General features: G+C 43.1%; 1 protein-coding gene across 1 annotated transcript in view; it reads left to right on the top strand.

The window, feature by feature from the left end:
- Positions 1-3969: 3969 nt before the first annotated feature.
- The window catches only part of CCDC107 (coiled-coil domain containing 107), a gene marked incomplete at its 3' end in the record, with an annotated part of 29789 nt that continues 14193 nt past the window's right edge, over positions 3970-19565 (top strand). The window contains exon 1 of the mRNA XM_082253543.1: positions 3970-4338. Coding sequence (XP_082109669.1) covers positions 4113-4338 — 226 coding nt within the window. The 5' untranslated portion in view covers positions 3970-4112. The remainder of the gene's footprint in view (positions 4339-19565) is intronic.

Raw genomic sequence — 19565 nt, 5'->3', positions numbered from 1 at the left:
TGAAGTCATTGCAACTTGAAGTCGTACAGATATGAATGGTACTCATTGGAAATTATGGAGTACGACTTGTCATGCGACTTTGCAGTCCCAAATCGCAGGACAAGCCGCACAAGTGTGAAAGGGGCCTTAAGGGCCAGTTCACACCATAGAAATGTAGTCCGGATGCGTTCCAGATGCTTTACTACATGTATGTTTTTGATGCATTTTTTAATGTGTTCCTGCATTTTCCCCCTATTTTTTCTTAACCGGAAGGCCCCTTTCACACTTATGCTACTTTTCCTGCGATTTGGGACTGCAAACTCGCATGAAAAGTTATATTCCATTATTTCCAATGAGCACCGTTCATGTCTGTAGGACTTCAAGTCGCAACGACTTCAAAGTAGTCCCTGAACTACTTTGGGCTGATTTTAATGCATTTTGAGGTCCATAGACATAGGCATTGCTTCAAGTCCAGTCAAAATTGCGTAAAAAAAAAAGCGACAAAACCGTGACATAGGCATTGCTTCAAGTCCAGTTAAAATTGCGGTAAAATTGCGTGACTTTTAGGTCGCACAAGTGTGAAAGGGGTCTAAATAAGGACACGTGTGTTCCAGTGCATTTTTGATGCATTTTACTGTGTTCCAGTACAGTCCAGTGCAGAAAAATGCAGCACGTTCTACTTTTTTTTTTATTTGAAACTGGAATGCACTGGAACTGACCACGCTGGTGTGAACTATGCCATTGAAAACCCTATAACCTACTATCCATGTGTTTTTGATGCAGAAAAAAAAGCACTGGACTGCATGTGGTGTGAACTGGCTCTCAAGCTAAACTCCAGAAAAGAAATGAGTCTGCAGGGGTTAAATTCACTTTAACAGACACTCTGACTCCAGGGCCCACACACAACCCGGAGCATTGGAGACAGAAGAGGAGCGCCAACAGCTGCAGGAGCAATAAATATGATAAGTATAGCTGCTTTTTCTGTCCCTCGGACAAAATGAGAATATAACCCTTGCATTGCAGTGGAAGCCCAACTGCACAGATCATTTATTACATTTTACTAGAGTTCAGCTTTGTAAGCCTAAAGCCCCGTACACACGCAGCGATTGTTGGCCGACCAATTGGCCGTCTTTTGTCCGGTGTTGTTGTGTTGCTTGAAAAGTGCTCTAGACTGCACATGAATTTTGTCGGCCAACAACAACCAACTGCAGAAGTGATGTCATGTTCTGGTCTACTTTTCGTGTGTTTTTTCTTCACTGAGCATGCCCAGTCATGATCATCACATTTTTGTCTGCTGAAATCTGTACTGACTGAGGAACAATCGGCCGTTCTGTTGTTGGGCAACAAAAATTTTATAGCCTGCACACCAGATTTTGTTCGGCCGAAAAGTCGCAGTCGGTTGTCAGAAGCATCATACTAACAAGCCGATAATCGGCCAATCGGGCGGCGGCCAAAAATTCACGGCCAACAATCGGTATGTGTGTACAGGGCTTAAGGCTCTTTTTTTTTTAAGCGCACCACACAAAAACACCTAGTACTTTGCTACCATGTGTTCTGGCATGCATTTTTGCACATTAGCAAGATGCGTTGGGTGGCACTTTGGCGTGCTTGCAAAAAGGATGCATCATTTTGCACATTGCGAGAAACTGCGATTTCAGCCAATTAGATAGATCTTAGCGATCTTTATTAAGCAAGTCAGCGTCATTTTTAACACTGAACATTCTGATTTTTTTGCAATCTGGTTGTTTATGAGCTGAAATACTTTCAAAATGTTTTGAAGCTTTACAAATCAGATCTGTAATAGGAATATTTTATGCAATATAGGGTAGATTATTGGTCCTGCAGGTAAAGTCAACCGTAGAGACGGAAACTGAAGTCAAGCCATGGGACAGTTCCAGATCAGTGGTCATGCTATCAGACAAGTTTTTTGGGTTGGATATTTAGGAGGAAAAACTAAATGACGCAATATATAACAGAATATAATCTATAAAATAATCATTTCACACAGTTCTCACACATACACACCCCCCTCTATGATATCTTACAATATGGTAGGATTTTACTGTGGAAATGTAAAGATACAGAGCCTCAAATATCAACACATTAAATACAAACTGACATTTTCGCAATACTTCAAAATAGGGAAATAAAATCTCCCATTTGACCAATACGTTTACAATACAGATGTGTCATACGCATCCCCCTCTATGATATCTAACAATATGTAATGATTTTACTGTGGAAATTTAAAGATACAGAGCCCCAAGTATCAACCAATTGGTTATGCAGTGACTTTTTGTAATACTCCTATATAGATAGGAAACAAAATCTCCCATTGGACAAATACGTTTACAATGCAGATGTGTCATACGCACCCCCCTCTATGATATCTTACAATATGGTAGGATTTTACTGTGGAAATTTTAAGATACAGAGCCCCAAATATCAACCCATTGGCTACAAACTGACATTTTCACAAAATACTTCAAAATGGATCAGAAGCAAAATCTCCCATTGGACCAATACGTTTACAATACAGATGTGTTATACGCACCCCCCCCCCTATGATATCTTACAATATGTAATGATTTTACTGTGGAAATTTAAACATACAGAGCCCCAAATACCAACCCATTGGTTATGCAGTGACTTTTTGTAATACTTTGAAATGGGTCAAAAACAAAATCTCCCATTGGACCAAAATCATTACATATTGTAAGATATCATAGAGGGGGGTGCGTATGACACATCTGTATTGTAAACGTATTGGTCCAATGGGAGATTTCGTTTCTGACCCATTTTGAAGTATTGCGAAAATGTCAGTTTGTAGCCAATGTATTGATATTTGGGGCTCTGTATCTTTATATTTCCACAGTAAAATCCCACCATATTGTAAGATATCATAGAGGGGGGGGGGGGGTGTATGACACATCTGCATTGTAAACGTATTGGTCCAATGGGAGATTTTGTTTCTGATCCATTTTAAAGTATTGCGAAAATGTCAGTTTGCCAATGGGTTGGTATTTGGGGCTCTGTATCTTTACATTTCCACAGTAAAATCCTACCATATGGTTAGATATCCTAGAGGGGGGTGCGTATGACACATCTGCATTGTAAATGTATTGGTCCAATGTGAGATTTTGTTTCTGACCGATTTTGAAGTATTGCGTAAATTTGTCAGTTTGTAGCCAATGGGTTGATATTTGAGGCTCTGTATCTTTACATTTCAACAGTAAAATCCTACCATATTGTAAGATATCATAGAGGGGGGTGTGTATGACATCTCTGTGTGTAATCATTATTTTATATACTATTTACTTATTTATATACTATTTATATACTATATATATTACTGTGTGTAATCATTATTTTATATACTATTTACTTATTTATATACTATTTATATACTATATATATTACTGTGTGTAATCATTATTTTATATACTATTTACTTATTTATATACTATTTATATATTATATATATATTACTGTGTGTAATCATTATTTTATATATTACAATATGGTGTATATTACGTCATCTAGTTGTTCTCTGTGTAATCATTATTGTATATATTACAATATGGTGTATATTATGTCATTTAGTTGTTCTCTGTTGATTATCCTACCAAAAATAAACTTGTCTGATAGCATGAGCACTGATTAGGAACTGACGGCTTGACTCCAGTGGGACAGAACTCCTTGTGGCCTGGGCCTCAGCATTGTATCCCTAAAAAATGAATGTTCGATCACAGGTGTGCACTTACCTAGCTAATACCTCCCGGTGTTGATCACTGGGGTCACAAAGCAGCAGCAGCAGGAAGCCCAGGCGAAGCGACGGTCACCATGGAAACCAGATCCTGCGACACGGGAAGAGGATGTTTGCGTTCCAGTGTGAAACGCAAGGCAGACAAGAGCTGATTGGCCGGCTCCTATCTAGTGTATTACACTGCAATGATATCCTTTCCAATCTTGCCATGCTGCACTAGAATGTCTGTGTGGGAGGGAGAAGCCCTGTGTTACTGTCATGTTATTCGGGGCACCTAGGCCTGTTCTGTATGGTGACTTCCAGTGTACATATATACATGTCTCCTGTATAGACACGTCACTCCTCGGGGCCAGCCAATCAGGCGGAGATGGAAGTGTGGGACACACCCCGCGGCGGGGGAGTGAGGATCAGTCAGTCAGTGTGTGTGGGACAGAGGACGGGCGGGATGGTGCTCTCCAGCTCCCAGCACATCCTCCTGGCAGTGTCCCTGGCACTGTGCCTGTGTTTCTTAGTGCCCAGGATGATAGGAGTGCCAGGGGAGGCGGCAAAGAAGGATCCCAGGAGGATGGCAGCTCCCTACCGAGGACACTCAGGTAACTAAGGCTGCACAGGGCTCCCTTCACACATATGGCTATATATATAGATCTATGGCTACCTTCACATCTAGGCAGTGCTATTTTTAAGGCTCCATTCACACCTGAGCGTATTGTTTTCAGGCGTTTTTTGCAGGTGTGTGGAAGCAGGCATTGACATCTAACAACAACGTTTGTAATCTGCCAAAAAAAGAAGCTCACGTACTTTTTTGAGCTTCAGGCGTTTTGCTTCAGGTGACAAAACGCTCAGAAGTGAACAGGGGCCATTAAAATGAATGGGATTTTGCTTGTTGGACGTTTTGGAACTTCAGAGAAGAGCGTTTTACGAGCTGAAAAACACCCAGGTGTGAACAGGGCTGTGTTTTTTCAGGCGTTTCTGTGCAGGTGTTTTTAGGTTAATGAGTGACCAATGAAAAAAATGATAAAAAAACCTGTAATCTGCCAAAGAATCTCATGTACTTTTTTGAGTGACGGCCCTTTTGCCTAAGGCAACAGAACGCTCAGATGTGAACAGGGGACATTGAAATGAATGGGATTTGTCTTGTTTTCATTTCCAAGCATGCGTGGTCTTGCTCTTCCAGTTTTTTTGCAGACAAATACTTTACTGCACCTGTGTCAAACACAAGGCCCGCGGGCCAAATCCAGCCCCCCAGGACTTGCCATGTGGCCCTTGCACCCTGTTTTGCAGGTGGAATTCAGCTGTCATCACCTCTGGCTTTCACCCTTCGATCTAACAATCCCTACACATGCTTACAGCGGGGCATGGCAGGGGTATATCTCCAACGAGTGAGAGAATGATCTCCCTGCAAGGCACACCGCCTACATAGAGGTACTAGAGCCAGGCCAGGTAGGAGAGAGATGCAAGGAAGGTTTGGAGTTTAGCTTGCACACCCTGCGCTCTGTACACAGCGCACCCCTGAACTCTGCGCTCTGTACACAGCGCACCCCTGAACTCTGCGCTCTGTACACAGCGCACCCCTGAACTCTGCGCTCTGTACACAGCGCACCCCTGAACGCTGTGCTCTGTACACAGCGCACCCCTGCGCTCTGTAAGTAGCGTATTCCTGAATTATGTGCTCTGTATACGTCACAACCCTGCACTCTGTGAGTAGTGTATTCCTGAACTCTGCGCTCTGTACACAGCACACCCCTGAACTCTGCATGTAGCGCACCCCTGAACCCTGTGCTCTGCGAGTAGCATATTCCTGAACTCTGTACTTAGTGCACCCCTTAACTCTGCACATAGCACACTCCTGAACACTGCACTCTCTCTGCACATAGAGTATTCATGAACACTGTACAAAGCACACCCCTAAACTCTGCACTCTTTACATAGCATATTTCTGAACTGCATGCAGCGCACACCTCTTAACTCTGTACGTAGCATATTCCTGAACCCTGCATTCTGTACATAGCACACCCCTAAACTCTGCACTTTATACATAGCATATTCCTGAACTCTGTACACAGCACAGCCGTGAACCCTGCATTCTGTACATAGCACAGCCCTAAACTCTGCACTTTATACGTAGCGCACCCCTAAACTCTGCACTCTGTACCTAGCGCACCCCTGAACTCTGTACCTAGCGCATCCCTAAACTCTGTACTCTGTACCTAGCGCACCCCTCAACTCTGCACTTTATACGTAGCGCACCCCTAAACTCTGCACTCTGTACCTAGCGCACCCCTAAACTCTGCACTCTGTAAGTAGTGCGCCCTATATACAACTGGCCTTTTAAGGGCAACCACACTGCTGATATGGCCCACGATGAATTTGTGTTCGGCATCCCTGCGTTAGTGATTAAAGAAAATCGTTCCTTCTCTTATAGTTCATTCTGTTCTCATAAAAGAACATTTTTTGTGTTTGTCCCTTCGCATGAACTGTCGGGATTGCCTCTCGAAAGCTGTGTACTAATGATCAGATTATCGTCCAATCGATTCGAAAGCTGTATTTTGTGTCCAATTTTCTGATTGTGTGTACTAGCTATGAGGCTGCCAAGACACAAATCAGTTTTTTCTTTTTTTTTTTTTTTTTTGTATTTTGTTTTTTTTTTAGCCAGCAGGCTGAGTGAAAAAACGAACCCTATTCCCACACATTGGAGGTGGAAGGAGGAATTCTCCCGTCTGTGTTATTGTATTCTGATAGCGGGACTCCTCCACTGTCAGAACACACTGATCAGCGCTGATCGAAGGAAAACTTTCCAACAAGGTATTCAAGAGCTGTCAGCTCAGGAGCAGCCATAGATGGATCAAAATGGATCCCTGTTAAACTGGTTGAATTGTGATGCATCTATAACCAGTTTTAAAGTAAAATTTATTCTGCTAAATTAAAATAATGTAACTCCCATGCATTTTGATATCTTTTTTTCTTTAATTTCCTCCTCAGAGCTTTTTCAATTGTCCCCCTAGCTGCTGGGACCTTTGGAGTCTTGTGTGTCTCTGCGACGTGCGCACACCCACTCTGTGCTACAACTCTACGTGCAGCCCTTCAGAGCGCCACACACGGGAAGAAGGGCACAGAGCAAACGCCAGGCCTCTCCTCTACAGCGGTTCGGAGCCCCTCTTGCGCTGCCCATGTGTGTAGCTTTCTGAAGAGCGGCATAATGGAGTTCTAGTACAGAGCAGGTGTGTGCACATTGCAGAGACTCACACAGGACTCCATTGCTCTAGGAATCGGAGAGAACAGGAGACAAGTGAAGAAGGAAAATATCAAATGTTCGTGGGTTAGGGCCCTTTCACGTGGGTGATCCAATCAGGTTCTGTCTGTCAATTCTTTAGGTGTACCTGATCAGAAAGTCCATGCATTCCTATGGCCCGGCTGGTGTAGACTTTTGTCTGTTTATACCTGCCTACCTCTTGGTCTGATCGGGACTAGTGATTGACCAATATAGTTTTTTTATTGCCGATACCGATATTTTGGTCATCGCGTATCGTTATCGGCCGATATTTTCTTACATTTAAAACTTTTTTTTTTTTTTTTTTTTTTTTTTTTTTTTTTTACTTGACAGGTACTCTTGTGGAGGGACCCTCTGCACTTAAAAGCATTCAAAACACCAAGTTTGGCTGTTTTGAATGCTTTCATTTTTTTAATCTGGTGCCAGAACCTGGAAGTGATGTCATGACATCACTTCCGGGTTTTTGCATGGAGACATGATCAGAGCTGAATGCGGCTTTGATCGGGTCTTCGTGGCCTGCAGGCTGGTTGCCCGGGTCTCCCGGTGGGACGGGAGACCCAGGCGAGCTGCGGAAGGTGGCGGGGGGGGGGGGGGGACATCCCCTCACACTCTTTGTAATGACAGCCGAGTGGCTTCTCAGCCGCATTGGTTGTCATTACAAGACAGCCGACCATTGGCTATGGACACCGGTACCGGGGTGATGCCTCTAGCTGCAGGAATCACTCCGGTACAAGCACTTTCCGAAATATTGGATTCCGATATATCTGGGAAAGTGCATATCGGCCCTCGATATATAGGCTTTGCCGATAATCGGTCGATCCCTAATCGGGACCACTAAAAAAATGGATGATCAGAAAATCCATGCATTCCTATGGACCAGCTGTTTCAGACTTGTGTCTGTTTTTTTACCCGCCTACCTTTTGGGTCTGATCAGGACCACTAAAAAAAAATGCAGGGGGACCGCGTCTGTTTGGGCGGACCGGATCCAATGCAACCGAGTGTAAACGGACAGAGGAGTCCATTCTGGGCCACCTATAGAGCAGAGCGGGTTCTGTCTGTCTGCTGTGTAATAAACTGAGTGGATGCAGACCTGTCATTCGCCTGCTCTGCTCAGCTGGGGTTCAGCAGACAGATCCCCTTCTGATGGAAACAGAAGGTGTCCATGTGAAAGGCCCTTATGTTACTAGTCTTACCTGATTAAAATCCCCCTAGAGTGGACACAGACAACAATTCAGACCTGACACGGCATCTAAGTCATTCCAACTCTTTCCACACATTTGCTTTGAATCCACTTTAAAAGGATAGTTCATCCTTAACAAAAATGACCTGTGCACTTGTAAATACAAATAAACTGTGCAGCTTTGGCTAAAGTTGAAAAATGCCCTTGCTATAGGTGTAGGCCCTTATTTTACCTCTCGAAGCCTGACTGGAAAACTCCCAGAGATGGCATTCTTCTGTCCTGCCTTGTTGGTACATTGTTGCGAAGACACTCCCAGCTAATTCAATACCCCGGAATTCTAATTACCCCTGTCACAGTATCTTTGAGCTCAGGGATGCTATGGCAGAGGAGATAGTGGAGCACCCATTCGGATGTTTGAGAGCTCATTCCTGTGATGGTGGAGGTGAGCATTAACCGCTGGGACTGAGCCACAAGGCAGGACAGGCTGATACTATCTCTGGGAGTTTTTTTTGCCAGGATTCTGGAGGTACATAAATGGCCTCCATCTTTACCAAGGGTACTATTCAACCATAGTTAAAGCTGTACAGTGTTTTTTTATTTTTTTGTCTACAGGCGCCCCTAACATGCATAGGCAGTTTTTTGTTAACCGCTTGCCGACTGCTCACAGTATATTTACTGCGGCAGTCGGCCCCTCACAGGCAGAGTGACGTAGGTCTACGTCGCTCGCCTGTGAGGCTCTGGGGAGCGAGCGCACGCCCGCGGAGGCGCGCTCCCGCGCGGTCACGGACCCCCCCCCCCGCGTGTGTGACCAGCGGACCCGATGTCCGCCGGTCACTCGGCGATCGGCGGGGGAGAGGGAGAATGTCAGGCAGCTTGTGTAAACAAGCCACCTGTCATTCTCCTCGCTGTAAAGACACTGATCACTCGGATCTAGTATGTAGATCCGTTGATCAGTGTCCTTACAGCTCAAGCCACAGCCAATCACAGTAGAAAGCACGCCCCTAGGGACACACACAGCCCCTCCCTCCCAAATAAAGTTAACCCCTTCACTACCAGTGTATTTTTACAGTAACAGTGCATATGTATAGCACTGATTACTGTAGAAATGTCACTGGTAACCCCAAAAGTGTCAAAAATGTCAGTCAAGGGTCCGATCTGTCCGCCCCAATGTCGCAGTACCGCAAAAAAAATCGCAGATCGCCGCCATTACACGTTAAAAAAAAAACACCAAAAATGACAGAAATCTTTCCCTTTGTTAGTAAACGCGATAACTTTTGCGCAAACCAATCAAAATACGCTTTTTGCTTTTTTTTTTTTTTTTTTTTTTTTTTTTTTTTTTTTTACCAAACATAGGTAGCATAAAACAAATTGGCCGAAAATTTAAAAAAAATTTGATTTTTACATTTTTTTTGGGGGGAATTTCATATAAAAAAATGTGAAAAATATTATTTTTGCAAAATGTACGCTCTTTTTTTGTTTATAGCGCAAAAAGTAAAAATCGCACGGGTGATCAAATACCACCAAAAGAAAGCTCTGTTTGTGGGAAAAAAAGGACGCCAAATTTGTTTAGATACAGCGTCGCACGACCGCGCAATTGTCTGTTAAAGTCACGCAGTGCCGAATCGCAAAATACCCCCTGGTCGTTTAGCAGGAAAATCCTCCGGGGCTTAAGTGGTTAAAGGTGAACTAACCCTTTAGGTTGCACATTTATAGGCTATAAAAATAATACCACTTCCCCTCTTCTTTTCTCATTTTTTTTTTTGTTTCTTTTTGTGTGTGTTTTTGATTTCCAAGTGGAACCCTCTGAGTTAAGCCTCGTACACACGCAACGATTATTGGCCATGAATTTTTTTTTCGGCTTGTTAGTATGATGCTTCCGACAACCGACTCTGACTTTTCGGCCGAATAAAATCTGGTGTGCAGGCTATAAAATTTTTGTTGGCCTTCACCACAACGGCCGATTTTCCGTCAGTCAGTACAGATTTCGCCAGACAAAAATCTGATGAGCAAGACTGGGCATGAAAAAACACACGGAAAGTAAACCAGCACATGACATCACTTCTGAAGTAGATTTTTGTTGGCCAAGAAAATTCGTGTGCAGTCTAGGCACATTCCAACCAACAAAACACCACTCTGGACAAAAGACGGCCGATAATCGTTGCGTGTGTACGAGGCATTAGAGGCATAGCTCTTGTGGACATTGAGGGGGCAGCTGGGGGGGGCTACTGCACACAGAATTTATTTATTTTTACCTTCCATGAGTAGAAAACCGTGTGCCTTAAGGCCCCGTTCACACTGGGGCGATCCGACTTGCCGGGGCAACCTCACAGTCCGCGACCTCGGAGCGGCTGGCACGGACTTCATAACATTGAAGTCTATGCAGGTCGCTCCGGGTCGCCCCAAAGAAGCTTTGGACCCTTTTTCTAAGTCGGAGTGACTTGTGTCGCTCCTATTAGAACGGGTCCACAGCTTCTCTATGGCAGGCGACCTGGTCGCCTGACAGGTCGCCCCAGTGTGAACGGGGTCTTACAACCACTTTAGGTTTGCGGTCAAGCTGGCTGTTTATGCTTTATTGTAAGGAAACCATTTATTTTACCTGCTTAGCGCCGAGCGCTTAACCCCTTAAGCCCCGGAGGATTTGGCTGCTCAAAGATCAGGGCCTATTTTGCGATTCGGCACTGCGTGACTTTAACGAACAATTGCGCGGTCGTGCGACGCTGTACCCAAAAGAAATTAACGTCCTTTTTTTTCACAGAAACAGAGCTTTCTTTTGGTGGTTGATCACCTGTGCAATTTTTTTTTTTTTTTTTTTTTTTTTTTTTTTTTGTGCTATAAACAAAAAAAGAGCGTTAATTTTGAAAAAATAACAATATTTTTCACATTTTTTTTATATGAAATTCCCCAAAAAAATGTAAAAATCGAAATTTTTTTAACATTTTAGGCCAATTTGTTTTCTGCTACATATTTTTGGTAAAACAAAATTGCAAAAAGCGTATTTTGATTGGTTTGCGCAAAAGTTATCGCGTTTACTAACTAAGGGAAAGATTATTGTCATTTTTATTGTTTTTTTTTTTAACTAGTAATGGCGGCGATCTGCGTTTTTTTTTTTTTTTTTTCGGGACTGCGACATTGCGGCGGACAGATCGGACCCCTGACTAACATTTTTGAAATTTTTTGGGGTACCAGTGACATTACTACAGTAATCAGTGCTATACATATGCACTATTACTCTAAAAATGACACTGGCTGGGAAGGGGTTAACTTTAGTAGTGATCAAGGGGCTAAGTGTGTCCCTAGGGGCGTGCTTCTAACTGTCAAGGGGCGTGGCTTTTGATGTAACCACAGAGACATACAATCCTACATAGCAGGATCGTATGATCTCTGCAGTTACACCAGGGAGAATGACAAGCGGCTTTGTTAACATAGGCCACCTGCTTTTCTCCCCTCTCCAGCGGGAGATCCCAGTAAACTATGTCCGCCGGTCACTCGCACGGGGATCCCAGTGAACGAGCGGGGGCGGGAGCGCGCCTCTGGCGGTGCATGCTCGCCCCCTATTGGCTGACTGCCGCCATATACAGTGGGTACGGAAAGTATTCAGACCCCCTTAAATTTTTCACTCTTTGTTATATTGCAGCCATTTGCTAAAATCATTTAGGTTCATTCTTCTTCCTCATGAATGTACACATAGCACCCCATACTGACAGAAAAACACAGAATTGTTGACATTGTTGCAGATTTATTAAAAAAGAAAAACTGAAATATCACATGGTCCTAAGTATTCAGACCCTTTGCTGTGACACTCATATATTTAACTCAGGTGCTTTCCATTTCTTCTGATCATCCTTGAGATGGTTCTACACCTTCATTTGAGTCCAGCTGTGTTTGATTATACTGATTGGACTTGATTAGGAAAGCCACACACCTGTCTATATAAGACCTTCCAGATCACAATGCTTGTCAGAGCAAATGAGAATCATGAGGTCAAAGGAACTGCCTGAAGAGCTCAGAGACAGAATTGTGGCAAGGCACAGATCTGGCCAAGGTTACAAAAAGATTTCTGCTGCACTTAAGGTTCCTAAGAGCACAGTGGCCTCCATAATCCTCAAATGGAAGACGTTTGGGACGACCAGAACCCTTCCTAGAGCTGGCCGTCCGGCCAAACTGAGCTATCGGGGGAGAAGAGCCTTGGTGAGAGAGGTAAAGAAGAACCCAAAGATCACTGTGGCTGAGCTCCAGAGATGCAGTCAGGAGATGGGAGAAAGTTGTAGAAAGTCAACCATCACTGCAGCCCTCCACCAGTCGGGGCTTTATGGCAGAGTCGCCCGACGGAAGCCTCTCCTCAGTGTAAGACACATGAAAGCCCGCATGGAGTTTGCTAAAAAACACCTGAAGGACTCCAAGATGGTGAGAAATAAGATTCTCTGGTCTGATGAGACCAAAATAGAACTTGTTGGCCTTAATTCTAAGCGGTATGTGTGGAGAAAACCAGGCACTGCTCATCACCTGTCCAATACAGTCCCGACAGTGAAGCATGGTGGTGGTAGCTTCATGCTGTGGGGGTGTTTTTCAGCTGCAGAGACAGGACGACTGGTTGCAATCGAGGGAAAGATGAATGCGGCCAAGTACAGGGATATCCTGCACAAAAACCTTCTCCAGAGTGCTCTGGACCTCAGACTGGGCCGAAGGTTTACCTTCCAACAAGACAATGACCCTAAGCACACAGCTAAAATAACGAAGGAGTGGCTTCACAACAACTCCGTGACTGTGCTTGAATGGCCCAGCCAGAGCCCTGACTTAAACCCAATTGAGCATCTCTGGAGAGACCTAAAAATGGCTGTCCACCAACGTTTACCATCCAACCTGACAGAACTGGAGAGGATCTGCAAGGAGGAATGGCAGAGGATCCCCAAATCCAGGTGTGAAAGACTTGTTGCATCTTTCCCAAAAAGACTCCTGGCTGTATTAGATCAAAAGGGGGCTTCTACTAAATACTGAGCAAAGGGTCTGAATACTTAGGACCATGTGATATTTCAGTTTTTCTTTTTTAATAAATCTGCAACAATGTCAACAATTCTGTGTTTTTCTGTCAGTATGGGGTGCTATGTGTACATTCATGAGGAAGAAGAATGAACTTAAATGATTTTAGCAAATGGCTGCAATATAACAAAGAGTGAAACATTTAAGGGGGTCTGAATACTTTCCGTACCCACTGTATGTACTTGCGGTGGTCGGCAAGTGGTAGTGGTTAAAGAGGTTTAAGACGCTGGGAGGTGGGATGTAGCTTAAGATTAAGTGATTTCCTGTCACGCGGTCCAAAAACTCCCGATCGCAGCGAGTGATCGGGAGCTTTCGGTTAGGGGACGGTAACTGTGCCGGGCACGCGCTGTTAGCACAGGTGTATACACAGCAAGTAGTAATGCAAATATGCAGCTGCTTGGCGCTAAATACCAGACAGAGAGGCTGCATATTTTCATGCGGTCGGCGCCAAGGGGTTATTAAAAATAAAAATGTTTCTGGGATAGGTACACCATAGAGGGTATAGGGTTTTTTTTTGTTTTTGTTTTTTTTGCTATGATAGTCATTAGTAATACCCAGTGTTAGGCCCTGTTCACACTGGGGCGATCCGACTTCCCGGTGTCTATGACGGTCGCTCCAAAGAAGCTCCGGACCCTTTTTCTAAGTCGGAGCGACTTGTGTCGCTCCTATTAGAACGGGTCCGCAGCTTCCCTATGGAAGGCGACCTGTGAGGCGACCAGGTCGCCTCACAGGTCGCCCCAGTGTGAACGGGGACTGAATCTAGTTGACCAAAATATTTTCCTGGACTAAATTAACACATATTTAGTCAACTAAAATATGACTAAAATCTGACTAAAACTAAAATGGCATTTTAGTCATAAGACTATAACTAAAACTAAATTGAAAATTGACATCAAAATTAGCACTCCTCTGTTGGCCATTTCTAAATCGGCAACACAATTCCATCCAGAGGCTTTAATAATAGCACATTAAGGTTTAAACATGTATTGCACCACCGCATACGTAAGGGGCATCTACTAAGCTGCTGAAAGAGAAACAATTAAGAAAAAGATTTTTCTTAATATTTATTGTTGGTAATAAATTCAGGTAATATGTGCAATGATATTACAGCCAATAGAGTTTACAGTTTGTTTTTTTTTTTTTTTTTTTTTTTTTTTTTTTTTGTATTTTAAAGTTGAACTTCTGTTTGTCAAAAAGCTATATTTTTGTTTTTATGAAACTTGGTTTTATTTATAAAGACGTTATCTATCACAATACTAAATTGTGTCTGTATTGCATGTTCAAACCTTAAGTGCCGATTCACACTGCGTCGCTCTGACTTCGGCGCGACTTGCACGGACTTGAAATGAATGTCTATGCAAGTCGCCTCCAGGTCGCCCCAAAGTAGTACTGGACCCTTTTTCTAAGTCGGAGCGACCTATTAGAACGGCTCCTGTGCTACACAATGGGAGCGTGACGGACCGCGACTTGTCAGGCTAATAAGTCGCAGTCCAAGTTGGATCAATGTGAATGCAGTCTAATACCATAAATAATAAAATATTATTAGATTTTTACTCCAGGAGTATATAATTTGTTTGGAAATTCTAGAGAAATGTTTAATAAATGCATTACAATTAACCTAAACCTATTTGATTTGTAGTTGACTAAAATGTATAAGATTTTAGTCTACTAAAATATGACTAAAACTAAAAAATTCAGACGACTAAGGCCCCTTTCACACTTGTGCGACTTAAAAGTCGCACGATTTTACCCCAATTTTGTTGCTGCGATTTGAAGCAATGCCTATGTCTTTGGACCTCAAAACGCATTAATGTAAACGCATTTTGTAGCAGCAGCTACAAAAAGTGTAACGCACACTCACCTGTCCCACGGTCCAGCGATGCAGCCGCCTGAATCCTCTCCCTCTGGTCTCGGCGGCGCCGGCATCACTGGTGTGGGCACCCGGCTGTGACAGTTTGTGGAAGTGGGAGCGGGTACATGTCAAAACTAGGTACCCGCTCCCCCCCCCCCAAAAAAATGACATGCCATATATCCATATTCTAGAATGTTGATGTGAATTCTTGGTAACTTTATTGTTGCGTAGCACTTTACAAAGTAGCAGGCAATACAGTACAGTAGATAATATGAAGTAAACGGAGCAAAGGATGCTCATTATAGGATGCTCTGCTTTCATCTCTGGCAGGTCAGTAGGATAGGCCCACCACACAAGTTTATTTTCTTAGTCATTAGTGATACTATTTTTATATTCTAGAAATGTTTGTGTGAATTCTTAGTAAATTATTGTTGCGCTGGAAGCTAGCAGGAAGTATAATACATGATATGAAGAATGCTCGTTATACCATCTCTCATTTAGAGGCTTTGCTGGCCTCATGTAGTGTGTCATACTATACTATACCATATTATTCAAATCATACAGCCATTATAAAATGTGGTTTATGCAAACCTATTACTTTAAAACTTTGTAGCAATGAAGGCTTCACACAGTGGAGAATAAGATGTAACAGATGTAACGGGGAGAAGCTGCAGTTGCTGAAACATGTTACGTGTTCCACCATACGGGTGAAACATGTAACATGTTACTCAGTTCCAGGACACGGGATGAACCTATCATCTAGGGACTGAGCCCACCTGAGAGAGCCAGCCAGTAAGCTGCCCCCCCCCCTGTACTTGGCCAATCATCTGTGGCTGGTGCATTCCTAACCCAGCGACCTCGCATATACAATGGCCATGTATACATGTAGCTGCGGGGCAGATAATTGCTTGGGCTGCTTATGATTGGATCACTACAGTGACAACTACCTAGCAGGCTTGGCCAGGTGGGTTCAGACCTAAAGAATATGTAAACCCATTATTTCATTTCAAAAGTATCCTATTTTTTTTATATTATTTCCTTCCAGTCCCGCTGCTTAAAAACTGACCACACTAGGCAGGATAACACAGTGTAGTCAGTTTTCTAGCTGTGCTGGGAACTCAGCCTGCTCTCCAATGATCACATTTGTCCTGACCCCCCCAATTACAGCCATTTACTGGAAAGATCAGTGTATTGAAGTTTCTCCTCCCCCGGCTCTTATGCAGCTGAGAACAGAGGGAATGGGATCCCTTATAAAAACAAAAAGGAAAAAAAAGGTATTTATAATTTTGTTTTTATACACAATTGTTTTGCCTTTTATTTCTATTTAAACTTAGAGCCGGTTCACACTGAGGCGACACGACTCTTTACTACTTCGGGGGCGACTTGTGCATTACCAAGCACCACGACTTTGGAGCGACTTGCAGGGACTTCACATAATGAAAGTCAATGCAAGTCGCTCCGAGGTCGCCCCGAAATAGTACAGGGCCCTTTTTCTCGGAGGGACTTGTGTCGCTCCTATTAGAACGGGTCCTGTAGCGGTCAATGGACCGCGACTTGTCAGGCTGACAAGTCGCCTGACAAGTCGCGCTAGTGTGAACCGGCTCTTAACGGGTTGTTTTAAAATAACAAACCTGCCTTGCTTACCTGCTCTGTTTAATGGTTCTGCACATTAGCAGCCCCGATCCTCCTCAGCTACTCCACAGGCACCCATGGCTCCCCCCCCCCCCGCTTAGTGCCCCAATGGCAAGCTGCTTGCTATGGGGGCGCTCATGCGGGCTCACCCTAGTCCTCTGTATGTCTTGGTTACCCTCATCCCAAAAAGTGATAGGAAAGTCAGAGGAAGTAAACCCTCCTCTGCAAGTTGTACTTATAGGTAAGCCTATGATAAGGCTTACCTATAGGTACTGTAAATATCTCCTAGGAGGTATTTACCTTTTTATATGCAGCAAGTGACATCACTGGCACATGCGCTCTGAAGGAACGGCCGCTGGTGCCGTTCCTTCAGAGCCCTGTGCCGTGACCGTCGGCTCCTGCGTGCGTGCTCGGGAGTGACGTAATCGCGGGTCCAGCCAATCAGATGGCCAGATGCCGCGAACTCGGAAGAAGCGGTGACAGAACATGTCACCCATGGGAGAAGTGAGCGGTCGGCGCTTCGGGGCTTCGTTCTAAGGTAAGTATATCATAATGAGCTAGTATGCGATGCATACTAGCTCATTATGTGTTTTTTCTTTCAGGTGTACTTTTTGGAAAAATTCTGAGGTTTACAACCTCTTTAAACTTCATGGTTGTTACCAGAGCAGTGTTCATTTCATATTTTGTTATCTTTAGGGTCGCATTTCCCAGGAAGAGGTTGTGTACACCGGTGTTTCTCAACCTTTTTCCAGTCAAGGCACCTTTTAAAAATGGACAGTCTCGAGGCACCCCATTCTAAAATATAAGAACTATTCTAATAGTTTTACATAATGCAGCAACATCCACACAAGTAAGACACCCAACATTTATTCTTCCGAAGCAAATACACTTTGCAAACTGGTACTGACTAGTGTACTAATGTTTCTCTTCTCCCTCCGTTTTTCCTCCATCACTCAGCTAATTTGACCTCAATGCTGATGGAGAGGGGCAGGGGAGGGTCAAACAAGGATGCTATGCAGATGACTGGCATCCTCAATATCTATGCCATTGATCGTTAGGATGTCAGCAGCTAGAACGTTGTAATGGTGCACTATGAAAACCTGTGGCTTTGTGTAACTAAAATTCAGGCTTCATCCAGATGCCGGCTTGTATACAATTTTTTGGCAATTTTTAGGCATAGGGAAGAAACCTCAAGGCACCGCGGTTGAAAAAGGCTGATCTGGGCTATACAGTATAGTGTATATCAGCCTATTTTTGTGTTGGCTATAGCCAGGAGTTTGTCATCAGCTGCTCAGCCTGTACAAATCAGTGACAAACTGACAGGCTCCGCAGCTGTTCACATATAAAGCAAATGCCTGCATTTAGAACAGCAGCCCTGGATGAAAAATGACTGCATGCAAAGCCACTCATCTGTCCTAAATCACAGGTGCTTACATGTGGACAGTGTCACCCTGTGGCTGATTTGTACAGGCTTCCTGTCCGCAAAAGATCACAAACATCCGGCAAAACCCACCACCGCTTACCTGGACGGTGTGCAGCGTTATGAATGAGGCCTTATGATGCACGTTTGTTAGAAAATAAAATGACTCTCCATTTCAAATTGAACAGAACGTTGTAAAAATACATGATTTGAGAATAAAAAAAAATCAAAAAACATTTTTATAAATCATTTTGATTTGGGCCCATCTGTTTCATTGCAAACAAGTGTTTGCCTCAGCGATTTTCCAAAGACCCATCAGACTTATTGTAAACTGATATTTTATGTGGAAAAGGTCACATTTGTGTTCAACTCAAGCATTCCTGTTTTCTTTTTTTTATGTTTTTCCTTGTAAAACCTGTTTTGCACCCTAGCAGAGTTACTACAACATTTAAAAAATGCCCCACCTAGACTCTGATGCATTGATTAGTGTGTAGAAGAAATGGGCCATTACCAGTTAAAAGCATGCAGAGTTATTTCCTGTAGAGATCTTATGGCTTATTTAGTGTAAGAGGATATTCATCTACTAAATGGAACATCTTGCCTAATATAATTATATCATTAACAAATGCATGAAAGCAAGATAATGGACATATTGGCACAATAGTTGTTAATTTTCATCATCTTGTGACATTTTATACTGCACCAGGGACAGTAGCACCTCATTTTAGGCTTAAATTGTTTGCCGCCAGGGCTGTTTTTTTTTTTTTTTTTTTTTTTTTTTTTTTTTTTTTTTTTTTTTTTTTTTTTTTTTTTTTTAAAGCCCGAAGATTAGTTAAAACCCCCAAACACTATATCATTTCTGAAAGTAAAGACATTGGAGAATATAATAGTGCTAGTTCCAATTTTTTATGTCGCAAGATATTTGTGTAGTGGTTTGTCGTGCTAAAAATCTATAAAAAAAAATACATGCCATGACTAAGGCCTGATGGACGAAACGCGTTGGGTTTTTTATGGCTGATTTTCACTAGTAGTAATTTTACATGTTTTAGTTAATTCCTGTGGCACCAGTGGTTTCCCTTTTGTCGATTTTGAGTATGGAGATTTGCAGAGACCTTTCAGACTGAATGCCATGCTGATGATGAATCCTATAGAGGCAGTAGCTCAGATGCACCTGTTCAACCCATGAATAATGGCCTAGAATTGGTGCTCTCACTTAGGCATGCATGAGTGGTTTTCATATCTAAGCATTTAGTAAAGTAACAAAAAAAACTTATAACACATTTCAGGTTTATGCAGCTTTTGTCAAAATGAAATACGTGAGTATTAACAGGCTCCTTATTCTTGGCTGGGTGTGTATTTTAAGATGATACAATAGTATTTTAGCACCATAGTTCTTTCTTTTCAAACATTACATAGCCTGGGACTTCTCTC

This window comes from Pelophylax lessonae, assembly GCF_965119305.1.
Source record: "Pelophylax lessonae genome assembly, chromosome: 4".
NCBI classification, from domain to species: Eukaryota; Metazoa; Chordata; class Amphibia; order Anura; family Ranidae; genus Pelophylax; species Pelophylax lessonae.
The sequence above is the reverse complement of the archived record's forward strand: the minus strand, read 5'-3'. Positions and strand labels throughout refer to the sequence as shown.